The sequence below is a fragment of the Euleptes europaea genome, chromosome 12 (genome assembly GCF_029931775.1).
Source record: "Euleptes europaea isolate rEulEur1 chromosome 12, rEulEur1.hap1, whole genome shotgun sequence".
Lineage (NCBI taxonomy): Eukaryota > Metazoa > Chordata > Lepidosauria > Squamata > Sphaerodactylidae > Euleptes > Euleptes europaea.
This window is the reverse complement of record NC_079323.1, coordinates 26407117-26420172: the sequence shown is the minus strand read 5'-3', so window position 1 is coordinate 26420172 and position 13056 is coordinate 26407117. Positions and strand designations below refer to the sequence as shown.

Genomic DNA, 13056 nt, shown 5'->3' with positions numbered 1-13056 from the left:
GGCAGAAGTGCGCATTTTAAAAGGAAAAAATGAAAAAAAAATTCATTGAGAAATCTCTGATAGGGTGTAATATTTAAACTTTGTCATTGTAAGTTATATTTAATAAAAAACACATTTGGAGCTATTCAGGTGTTTCTGAAGGAATAAACAATGGTCATAATCCAAAGATTCCACTGAATTACATACATTGGATTGGGTATGCCCTTTTTTCCTCCTTTGCCCTACTCTCATGCATTGCAGAGTATATTTAGTACTCTGGTTTAGTACTTTCTTTGGGAGATGAGATTAAAATCTTACATAAATGTCAACAGATGCAGAATTACACCAACTCAGTAGCTTTTTCACAAGATTACTCTCAATGAAGACAATTTAAAATGACTTTCATATAACTACTGTGAAAACTACGTTTTAACATATAAATAAACATTATTTCAAACAATATACAGCAAATCTTTGCACTTGTGTTTGGTCAAATTAACATTTAGAGCATGTAGACCATTTAGATGTTAGCCTATACACTATAAGCAGCTTCTTACTGTTCTCTAAATTTGAGCAGCATTTGGAGGGTTATTGGAAAGAACTGGTGAGACAGAAATTACTGCTGAAGTTTTTATAAGATTCTCCTCTGGACATTTCTGAAGTAAAGCCATGAAACTGCTTATGATATTCAGGAAAGTTTTCCAAACTTTAAAAAAGTAAAAAACAAAACAAAAACCAGTTGGGGAGAGGGGCTTAGAATCAAGAAAAATTCTAAAAACAAATGGTTATACTTTTAGATCACGACTAGTCTCTTTTTCTACAGCGCTAATCAAGTAGGGGTCACTTTAATAAAAGAATCGTGTCTAGCAGCAATTAGATCTCCTCTCCTCTGATGAAGACTGCAACATAGAAATTTCAAATCTGTTTTTGAATTAAATTTTACACCAATTAATACTGTATGATTCAAATAAGCCCTGCTGAAAATGTGATATTGCCAGAAATTATAGGCATCAATTTAATGGCGTGAATGTTCTAAACTTTTTAAAAAATAAATGACACACAAAAACACAAAAATAATTATCAAGGTCACTCTAGAAACTGTTGCAAGCCTATAATTGCTCAGTATGTGCTTCTACAAATATTACCTGCATATTATTTTCAAGAAATTGTCTGATGAGTCATAACTTGGTGAGTCCAGGCTCCAAGGTCTAAGAAATCTGTTTATATTGCTCATAATGCAATTATCACTATTTTAACATAAGAAGGCAGAAGGCAACAACATATTGAAGCTGATTGAAAAATGCAGTTGTCCGGAGCACTTGTGGGGAGAAGAGGTCTCTGAAAAGCTGCTCAGAGCTTCAGAGTTTGAAGTGAAATTTTTGATGTTGTCACTCTCAATCTATTGAACGGCTGACGGACAATCAAACCCGTCTGGCTAGCTGGCAGCTCATTTTGCTGGCAGGTGGCAAACAATTAGACACACCAATTTGTGCCTCCTGATGACATTAAAGCATGAAACTAAGTTGTATGCAGGGCCTAGTGATTTGTGTGAAAGCATTTCAAAAATAATACTCTTTGCCGTGGCAACTCATTTCAGACTGCCACCTTCCATTATGGCTTTGAGTAGTGAAGACGACAGACTTGAGTTACATGCGGTGCAAGGGCGCTTCTGTTCAATCCGTCATCAGCGCCCCCCGAGACCTCAATCCCTCCTTTCATCAATATCACCTCATCATTTACATTCGATAGTACTTGAACTGCTGAATACATTAACTACACAGAAGACCTATTTCATAAGATGTGTTGAAACATGTTTTGTCCTTTTACATTTCATTTATACTTCTACACCTACAATTCTAGCCGTTTAAAATGTGTATTATATATATTTTCAGTATTCTGAAAGTGTATCACTTGCCCTTTTACTTCATAATATTCCTTTAAATTTTTTGTTGTACAATACTAAGTATTTACTTTCTGTGTAAATTTTGGAAATTTAAGCACATTTTTATTTATGGTTCATTATAATTGACCTTAAATTTCTATTAAAATACTTTAACACATAAAATTATAACACACTAGAGCAATTAGGTAGTTTAAAAGAAATGACCACAGTCCTTCAATTAAAGGAATATATTTTTTAAAAACAGTGAGATTTTTAGGACTATGAAGTACAATGGTTTACACAAACATACTCTAGGTCTGATCTAGGTAGCTGTATAAAACAGAAATTTATTTTTTTATGAAACACATTACATTAAGAACTGCATAGTAAACATCTGAGTGAAAATTTATAACAGATTTACCAATACGGGAAAATATGACTACTCCTTGACTGCATGGACACTATTTTAACACATCTGAGTACTTCTTGTAAAGCTCCATAAGTTTAAATAGTTATCAGCTAATTATTACAACCCACACATTTCATTACAATTGTCTCTGAAAGAATGAAGCTACAAGAGACAGCAAGATTCCAGTGATAGGAGTCTGGTCAGAAAGACTCATTTCAGAATGTGGTCAGACATAAGCTCCTGGGCAAGTAGAGAATATAGAAATAGAAGCAAAGATTTCTCCTATTGCTTCACCATTGTTTCTTGAAAGAGATCTTGGAGTGGTGTAGTGTAAAGCCTGAAAAAAATGTTGACTTCAGTTTGCAGGAGACAAACTCCTAATTTCAGAAATTATCAGGAAAGGGATTGGAAAATAAAATGGCCAACATTGTAATGCCCTTGTATAGAGCTATGATGTAGCATCATTTGGAATATTGCATGCAGTTCTGGTCACCATATCTCAAAAAAGATATGGCAGATGCTAACCAAGATGATCAAGGAGTGGGAGTACCATTTCTATGGGGAAAGGCTGAAGAGTCAAAAGTCCCACTTTTGAGCCTAGAAAAAAAACATGTATAGTGGGACATAATAGAGGTTTATGTCTGGGGTAGACAAAGTGAACAGAGAGAGCTTTATTTCCCTTTCCCCTAATAATAGAACCCAGGGGCACCCAATCAAGTTTCTGAGAAATAGTTTCAGGACACATAAAAAGCAATACCCCTTTACTCAATGAGTAATAAAACTGTAGAATTCACTACCAGTGGTCACAAGAATAGATAGCTTTAAAAGGGAGGGTGAGACAGATTCATGGAACAGAAGTCCATCAACAGCTACTAGCCACCATGATTGAAGGGAGCCGCCATGTACACCGAGAGCAAACCTCTGAATACCAAGCTATGAGGCAACATTCAGAGAGGGCCTTGGCCTCTATGCCCTATTTGCTTAGCCCTTCAGGACAACTGGTTGGCGGTTGTGTGTAACAGTATGCTGGACTAGAGGGACCACTGGTGTGATCCAGCAGGTTCTACTTACATTATTATGCACCAAAATTGGCAACTTCTCACAGTATTAAAGATCCAAAATTTCAATAATTCAGAGAAAATAGAATAGTTTGTTTTAGACACCTGCATAAATTCCTTTGTATTAAAGTTCAAAAGACATACATGGAATGTCCTAGAAGGGGACTGTGAAATACACAAAACAAGTGTCTTGAACTTCCAGTTAACTATATGTAATGAACCACGGAAACCTTAAAAGTTAAAGTTATAACACGAGTGTTAAAACAGCTGCACTGGCTCCAGCTGGAGTATTGGATCAGGTTCAAGGTGCTGGTTTTGACCTTTAAAGCCTTACACGGTTTGGGACCATCGTACCTGCGGGACCACCTCTCCTGGTATGCCCCCCAGAGAGCCTTACGATCTGCGAATAGTAATTTACTGGTGGACCCTGGCCCGAAAAATGTGCGGCTGTCCTCAACAAGGGCCAGGGCTTTTTTGGCCCTGGCCCCGGCCTGGTGGAGTAGTCTTCCTGGTGACATCAGGGCCCTGCGGGACCTTAGGGAATTCTGCAGGGCCTGTAAAACGGAGCTATTCCGCCTGGCCTATAATTGAGGTCAGCCGCAAGAAGAAGATCCATCTTTACTGGCCTCCCCCTCCCACCCTCTTTTTGAAATCTGGGGGCTGATGAACTAATATTTGTCGTTGTGGCACCTAGGGTAGTTACGGCCATCTGAGTAGGGTTTTTAATGGTTTAATGATTATGGTTTTAAGGATGTTTTAGATGTATTCTGGATGTAATGTGTTTTTAATCATTGTTATCTGCCCTGAGCCTGGCTCACTGGGGATGAGAGCGGGTTATAAATTTGAATGAATGAATGAATGAATAAATAAATAAATAAAGCAATCAGTGCTTACCTCTTACACAGTAACCTCATATTTCTCAGTATTAAAATAGCTGCATAAAACCAACCTTCAAAAGCTTCTAAAAAGCAGGAATGCCCCAATGTCATTGCAGGAATGGTATGGACTGATAGGAATCCCAAATTATATTTTTCTTCATTACCTACTGGAACCAATTATAATTGTCCTATATTTATACATAGGAAATTAATTTCCAAAAACTTTACTTAGTGGTACTGGAGAACAGCGTTTACTAAACCATCAACCTATTACTTGACCCTAGTACTACACATGGAAAAAAGTTGCAATGAACTTGCAGAACATTTAGTTTTGTCAACAAAGTTCAAAATCCAACTGCTTGCACAGGTTTAAAACTTTTGTTAGGAATGTGTTGGTTATACTTTGTAACAAGTCAGATGTTATAGTTCAAATTAGAGCTGTTCCTAATTAGTCAATTTTAACCAAACAGCGAGTTTCAACATTCTTCAGATGAACAAAAAGTCTAATGAATTTTAGGTACACTACATACCAAGACAGGGAAAAGGGGGTTATATCTTGGCTTCTTGTCACAATTCTCTTTACATTCACCACACAGTTTTGGATGGTACAAGTATATTAAAAGATAAACAAACTGAAAAGTTGATACTAACAAAGACTTTTTCTGAGTGTTTTGAAGACTTTCCTATCAAGTAAGTATTTCAGGACAAAAAGCATTATTTTGCATTGAGAAAAGGTATAGCTTCATAAAACAATTTGTTTTCTGAATACTAATTATACTTTTCATTACTGCTAAAGACAAAATTCAATCCTGATACTTTTCCCACGAACAACATAGTCTACTGTAAAGCTGTGCAATTAGATGTAAAACAGCTGACTTTCAGTGCTGTCTTGTTGAACATATCATATATACAAGCTATAAGTTGAATGTCAAGATTAATGAAGACAAAATAGTGAACTAATAGTGCCATATACCTGTCAAAGGAATGAAACTGCATTGGGAGAATAGGCTGTGTTTCTCTCTTCAGTGCAGGATCAGGATAGGGGATAGGATCAGGACCACATTCTGCAATTTCAACAGGCGCTGCCACCAGACTTTTCAGTATCTCTTTCACATTGATACCCTTGCTTTGGCTGATGCTTGATATGGAGGATGCAGGTTTGAGGATTTCACTGGGACTTTCCGTTAAACTTTCCTGAGATTTCTTTACCTCAGAAGACAAAGTAGACAACAGTTCACTCATAGCATCAGGACCTGTGCTTGTTTCCAAGTCTGTCCCATTCAAGATGCTGGGCATTTGCTCCTCTCCAATTCCAGAATCAGTATGAGGAATGGAGCTTTCCAGCGGAATATCTTCAACTGGTGTTGGAGTCTCTTTTTCTTTGATATTATCTGGAAATACTGCAGGTGTGTCTGCAACATAAAAGTTATAAGAATATTTATGTCTGGGAAAATGTTAGAACTATCAATGAAATTTAGTAACAGAAACACAACTTTGTAGAAGTGTGGTCATGGTTATTTTCTGGATTGTGAAAATTAAACAGTTGCTAAGGTAACAGCAATTCATTTTGGTTTCTATTTAGCTGAGCCTGGCTCTTTACTTGCTAAGGCTCTGATGAAGCTTTTTGGTATCTCCAAAGTCTACTAAGATAGCTACATATTTTAGCTCACAGGACATGCCCCATCAAACTATGACAGTAATCCACACTGTAGTACTGGTTTGCCAGCTTATTTATTACATGAGAGAATACAACAAGAGAAGACAGAGTGTCTTCACTTGTTGTATTCTCTCATGTAATAAATAAGCTGGCAAACCAGTACTACAGTGTGGATTACTGTCATAGTTTGATGGGGCATGTCCTGTGAGCTAAAATAGGGGAAGATTGCCCTGCAGTGTTCCCTCCCCCCCGCTAAGTATCCCACTCCCTCACAGGTATATGCACATAGATGGGCACTGTCTTGTGGTGTAGAGTATACAATCATTTTGTGCTCCTTTTAGCCTTGGCAGTGCCAATGAGTCTTAAGAACTCACATTCCACTTCTTTCAGCTACCTTGGTAGGAAAGAGATGTCAGAAGGATGCATGGAAGCAAGGTACTTTTGTGGGGATTGGGGCTTGAATGAGTGCAAAAGAGTTATGCATGCTCCCTTCTTCATGCCCTACCAGCACAAAATGGAAGATCATTCCAGAGGTCTGCAAGGTCGTAGTGGCCTCTGGGGCTATCTTCAATTTCCTGGGCAGAGTGGTGCCATGGCAACAGTAGAGAAGTTACCAGATTTTGCAACAACTACTGTGACACAGAAAAACCCTTCTCCCTATATAAACCCAATCTATTTATTTTCTAAACAATGTTTTCCATAACATTTTACCCTGGTTGTAATATTTTTCATCATTTACATAAAAATGGCATTAAAGAAATGAGACAGCAGCAACAACAATCAGTAAAACATTAAACTCACCATAACATACCAAAAGAGAAAGGAACACAGAATGACATATTTGCACCATCTGCACATGGTTCTCTTAGTCAAGACCAGAACTTACCCTGCACAATCCAAGCAGCCAATGAAAATACCCTAATCTTACATTCTCTGTCCAAAGTACTGATGTTTGCTAAAATGTGTCTTTAAACATCAGGAAGTCATCCCATATAAATCTGGAAGTCTAATATCTACTAAGATGCATTGAATCTGATAAAAATGTAACAGCAGGATGACAGGTTCAGGCCATATAATTCTTAACACATCACTCTACTTTAGCCTTTACCAACAGAGCAAATCCAAACCACAGAAACAGAGTCCATCAAAATGTTAACAAGAATATGCTAACAAATATGGAAAACAAAACAACGGTCCACAGACTGGAAAAGCTCAATTTACATTCCAATTCCAAAAAAAGGAGATGATAGCCTGCAGCAAATATCGGACCATCGCATTAATTTCTCCGGTGAGTAAAGTGAGGCTCAAAATCTTACAACGAAGACTGTTACCATATCTGGAGTGAGAAATGCTAGATGTTCAAGCTTGATTCAGAAAAGGAAGAGGCACTAGAGATCATATTGCAAATTTATGTTGGTTACTGGAACATATGAGAGAATTTCAGAAGAAAATCAGCTAGCGTTTCATAGATTACAGCAATGCTTTTGACTGTGGATCATAAAAAGTTATCGCTGGTTTTAAAAGAAATGGGTGTACCACAGCATCTGATTGGTTTGATGTGCAAACTATACTCTGGACAACAGGCTAGTGTAAGGACAGAATATGGAGAAACAGAATAGTTTCCAGCTGGCAAAGGTGTCAGACAAGAATGCATTTTATCTCCTATTTCTTCTATCTATATGCAGAGAATATCATAAGGAAAGCTGGATTAGATTCAGATGAAGGTGGAGTGAACAGATGGAAAACTAAGATTTTGAGATACGCAGATGGCATCCCATAACTAGCAGAAAATAGGGAAGAAAATACTACTGATGAAAGTTAAAACAGAAAGCTCCAAAGGAGGATTACAGCTGAATATCAGGAAGACAAAAGTAATGACTCCTGGAGAATTACACAATTTTAAGGCTGATGATAAAGAAACGGAAATTGTTAAAAGATTTTCTCTTCCTTGGGAGATTGCAACCAAGAAGTCAAAAGGAGATTGACAATGGTAAGAGCAGCCATGAAGATTATTTAGCGTAAGAATGTGTTGCTGGCGACCAAGATCAATTTAATTCACACCACATTATTACCCTTTACTATGTATGGGTGTGGAAGTTGCACAGTGAAGAAAGCTGACAGGAGTAGATTCCTTTGAAATGTCATGTTGGAAGAGAGTTTTATGGATACCATGGACAACCAAAAAAGATGAATAAGTGTGTTCTAGATGCTAGAATGACTAAATCGAGGCTATTGTACTTTGGTCACATTATGAGAAGACCATGCTCACCAGAGAAGACAATAACACTAGGAAAAGTGGAAGGCAGCAGGAAAAGAGGAAGCCCCAACATGAGGTGGATTGACTCTATAAAGGAAGCCACGGACCTCAGTTTGCAAGACCTGAGCAAGGATGTTAATGACATGACATTTTGGAGGACATTCATTCATAAAGTTGCTTGCCATAAGTCATAAGTGACTTGACAGCACTTCACACACACACGCCTTCTATTCTATTGTAACACTACACAAGATATACATCCAGACTGCTAGCGTTCTAAGCCAATATGGTACCCGTGGGAACCATGGTGTCTGCTGACACCCTTTTTGGCACTTGTCAAGTGTTTTCAGAAAGTGGAGCTTTTGCCCATCAAGACTTTTGATTGGTTATGGGAGATCTGTTTGGCTATGCAGATTTTTTTTAAAGTTGCCATCACAGCACAAGAATCTCAACTGTACCTGAAGGGAAGTTACATGTATGCAAGAAAATATTTTTAAACAATATGTTCATTCATCCTGTTGAGCAGAACCTCTGCCTGACATGTTGAAGAGTTACTATTAGAGTTATGAATGACCCCACTCTCAAACATTTTGTAGCTGGCTCCACCTCTCATGAACCACATTTTGTGGTCCATGAACCTGTGGTAGAAATCCAAAGATGCCCACAGGCTCAAAAAGTTTGGGTCCTCCTATTCTAAGCAGATAAAAAGAATATGGCATCATTTTATGATATTCAGTCTTGAGAGATGTGTAGTTCTCTGGATTCAGAACTAGTTCCATTCCCCAAAGGCAACTTTTTGATTGTGCTTTTTAAGCAATAGCCCCAGCCCTACATAACAAACAATTTTTTTAAGCTGAGGAACTTTTCAAAGTAATGTGTTATATGACACAGTTTGCTTTCAAGGATAAAAAGCCAAAATATTCCACTAGATATGCCCAAGCGCCTAATAGCTCTTTGGATCACGTGCATATCGTTTCTTTCGTGCTCTTGTAATTATGCTTGATGTTATGATCATAACAATTTTACAATTATACCACAATTTTCTAAAAGGAAATAATTATCCAGATATCTTCTACTCTAAATATTTGCTGCTTCTTTCAAAAAGAGTACGCACTCTCTTATTTGCTGTCTCTTCCAAAAACATTCCATGCATAGTCATCCCAGATGGCAGAAATAAATAATACTCTATAAAATTAGAAAAAAATCAATAAAGTACTATTTCACAAATGAAAGTGCAAAAATGAAATTTCTGCACTGATTCCAGTGTATGTAACATCAGAATGGCTTCATTATCACTGCACTTCTGCCTACATTTACAAACAGAATGAACTAATATGAATGGAGCTTACCACTGTACAATTGTGAACATTAGAATGGCTTAAAAATATATACAAGAAAAACTTCAATATATATGTGTGTGTGTGTGTGTGTGTGTATGTATGTATGTAAGTATATATACACACACACACATATATATTACAGCTTGATTTATAAGGAACAGAGAAGTTGCTCCTCCTCCTCCCTGAATGATTAATTCCCTGTACTGATATCAAAGTGTATACTGCCTCAGAGAGTGGGAGTGTACATGAAAGACCTGTGAAACTGAATGATGAAACAGATGAACATGCAGCATGTTAGCATTCTTCTTCTGCTCCTCACGTTGCCAGGACATCTTTTTTTCCCTGTCAGGTGCAATCTATAATTTGTTCAAGAATCAGGAATCTGCCTCACTAAACTGTATGAATTTTTGGTTCTTGTAGGTTATCCGGGTTGTGTAACCGTGGTCTTGGTATTTTCTTTCCTTTGTTTTGAGGACAAAAGGGGGGATATCCCAGTAACTTGTATTTTTTTAAAAAAAACATTTTAGCCTATTGTCGAAGGCTTTCACGGTCAGAGTTCATTGGTTCTTGTAGGTTATCCGGGTTGTGTAACCGTGGTCTTGGTATCCGGTTACACAACCCGGATAACCTACAAGAACCAATGAACTCTGACCGTGAAAGCCTTCGACAATAGGTTAAAATGTTAAATAAAAATACAAGTTACTGGGATATCCCCCCTTTTGTCCTCAAAACAAAGGAAAGAAAATACCAAGACCACGGTTACACAACCTGGATAACCTACAAGAACCAATGAACTCTGACCGTGAAAGCCTTCAACAATATTTTGTATGAATTTTGCTTATTCCATGACTTAGATCTAATGGAGGACTTATGGTACAAAAAAGAAGGGAATTTTTACCATTTTCACGGCAAGCCTTCACATCACTAGGGGTCCCCTGTCCCCCTGGAGAAGGATATCAGGGGGTATTCTGGGCTGCAGTGTGGGGGATGAGGAAGTGGTGTTCTGCAGACAGAAATCCATTTGTTCTAGTAGATCCAAGACAATATGTTTTATCACACTTAAAAACTGGCTTTTTAATATCTATTTAACTAGAAGTAAAGCTAAAGGTGGACAGCGGCAAAACTGATAACTGATCACATCTGTCTATGATATAATTTTGACAGCAGACTTGTACATTTTCAGCACTCCACATCAGCTTCTTGTAACAAGAAGGCAGGTCATTAGAAAAGGAAGGAGTACTGCTATCCTAGTGAGTTTAAACCAGAAAGTAAGCAGTTGGATGCCAGATGTCTCTTTTCTATTGTGCTTCATTGTAAATGAAGAGTTCATTTAACAAAACAAGGCAACATAATGAGCTTAGTTAAGTAAATGACATGGTGTCCGAGGTGACCTCATCCGTCACATTCCCTTCCTTAGCATTCCTTATTTTGCTGTGATTTATTAAGAATATTCTCTCTTTAGCTTAATAAGTTACCTGAATAGCTTCAAAACTGTAGAAATAAAACGTATCACTTGGAAGATTTATCTGAGAGGCACATTTAATCCCAAACTGGAAATTAATTTTACACAGCACTGTTTGAGGGCTTTCTACTGCTTATTCTGTATCTTGTTAAAAATAACACTCTGGAAAAGCAACACAATACAAAATCAAGTGCTTAGTAATTTCAAGCTGTTAAATATTTGCCAATCAAAATACATTTAAAGAAAGCTACATCACAACAAGATCTTGCAAAAGATCTTATGCTTGTTCAAGATCACAAGTTTCAGAGGCATTGCTCAAAAGATAGAAACTTCAGATTATAAGGCTGAGGTCACTTAAACTGGAATAAAATAAAATCAAGTTAATCATGAAATGAACTTTAAATTGAGCAAAAACATTAACAATGACAACACAACAAGAGAGGAATGACAATGGCAAACATTTAAGAGAGTTTTACAATTAGCTGTAAAACTAAAACAGGCTATTAAGCCTGACTCACAGTTCTGCGGTTAAGGTCATACCATCCTAATAGGACCATCATTAGCACATGAGCAGCCAAATCCTAATTGTGCTTACTTGAACTTCCTAGTAATAATTATTAGGATTGCAGTCATGAGGGGAAATTGTATCTGAAAGTTTTAATCACATAAGCTATTTCACTTTATATAACCTAAAAAAGGAGACCTCAAAGACTGCAGCAAATATCGAACCACTGCATTAATTTCTCAGGTGAATAAAGTGATGCTCAAAATCTTACAAGCAAAGACTGTTACTGTATGTGGAGTGAGAAATGCCAGATGTTCAAACTGGATTCAGAAAAGGAAGAGGCACTAGAGATCACATTGCAAATTTATGTTGGTTATTGGAATATACTAGAGAATTTCAGAAGAAAATCAGCCTGTGTTTCATAGATTACAGCAAAGCTTTTGACTGTGTGGATCATGAAAAGTTATGGTTGGTTTTAAAAGAAATGGGTGTACCACAGCATCTGACTCGTTTGATGCACAATCTATACTCTGGACAAAAGGCTAGTGTTAGGACAGAATATGGAGAAACAGAAAGGTTTCCAATTGACAAAAGTGTCAGAGAAGGATGTATTTTACCTCCCTATCTCTTCAATCTGTATGCAGATAATATCATAAGGAAAGCTGAATTAGATTTAAATGAAGGTGAAGTGAAAATTGGTGGAAATAACAATTTGAGATATGCAGAATACACCACATAACTGGCCAAAAACAGAGAAGAACTGACTACTGATGAAAGTTAAATCAGAAAGCTCCAAAGCAGGATGACAGTTGAGCATCAAGACGACAAAAGTAATGGCTACTGGGGAATTACACAACTTTAAGGCTGATGATAAAGAAATGGAAATTATTAAAGATTTTCTATTCCTTTGCTCCAACCAAAAGTGAGACTGCAGCATCAACCAAAAGTGAGACTGCAACAAAGAAATCAGAAGGGAATTGACACTGGTAACCAAGATCAAGATAACTGACATCACAGTATTCCCCTTTACTATGTATGGGTGTGCAAGTTGGACAATGAAGAAAGCTGACAGGAAGGAAGTAGTTTCCTTTGAAATGTAGTGTTGGAGGAGAGTTTTAAAGATATTGTGGGCCACCAAAAAGACAAATAAGTGGGCTCTAGATCAAATCAACCCTGACCTCTCCCAAGAAGCAAAAATGGCCAAACTTCAAATTTTCAAATTCAAATTTCAAATGCCTTTATTGGCATAGTACAAACTTAAGGTATCATACTTTGGTCACATTATGATAATAGAAGAGTCACTGCTAAAGATAATAATGCTAGGAAAAGCTGAAGGCAACAGGAAAAGAGGAAGACCCAACATGAGATGGATTGACTTAATCAAGGACGCCATGGCCTTCAGTTTCCAAGGCTGTTAATTATGATAGGATGTTTTGGAGGCCATTAATTCATAGGGTTGCCATAAGTCGGAAGTGACTTGACAGCACTTAACACACACAACCTGGATAGAAGAAACTCATTATGAAGTAGTGCAACTGATAAAGGCCAAAAACTAACTAAGTGTTAGAGCCTAAGGTGCTTTGCAGCTTATAGAAGAATCTTCCATCGACAGAAAATGTCCTTTATTGA

General features: G+C 37.3%; 1 protein-coding gene across 3 annotated transcripts in view; it reads right to left on the bottom strand.

Annotated features, from left to right (window-relative positions):
* NBEA (neurobeachin) overlaps positions 1 to 13056 on the bottom strand; it is a 433179-nt gene that overhangs the window by 307603 nt on the left and 112520 nt on the right. For 2 of the 3 annotated variants that reach the window (XM_056858518.1, XM_056858519.1), the window contains exon 30: positions 5180 to 5618. In XM_056858518.1, coding sequence (XP_056714496.1) covers positions 5180 to 5618 — 439 coding nt within the window. Of the gene's footprint in view, positions 1 to 5179; positions 5619 to 13056 lie in introns of those variants that run through there. The other variant, XM_056858520.1, reaches the window with a different exon arrangement.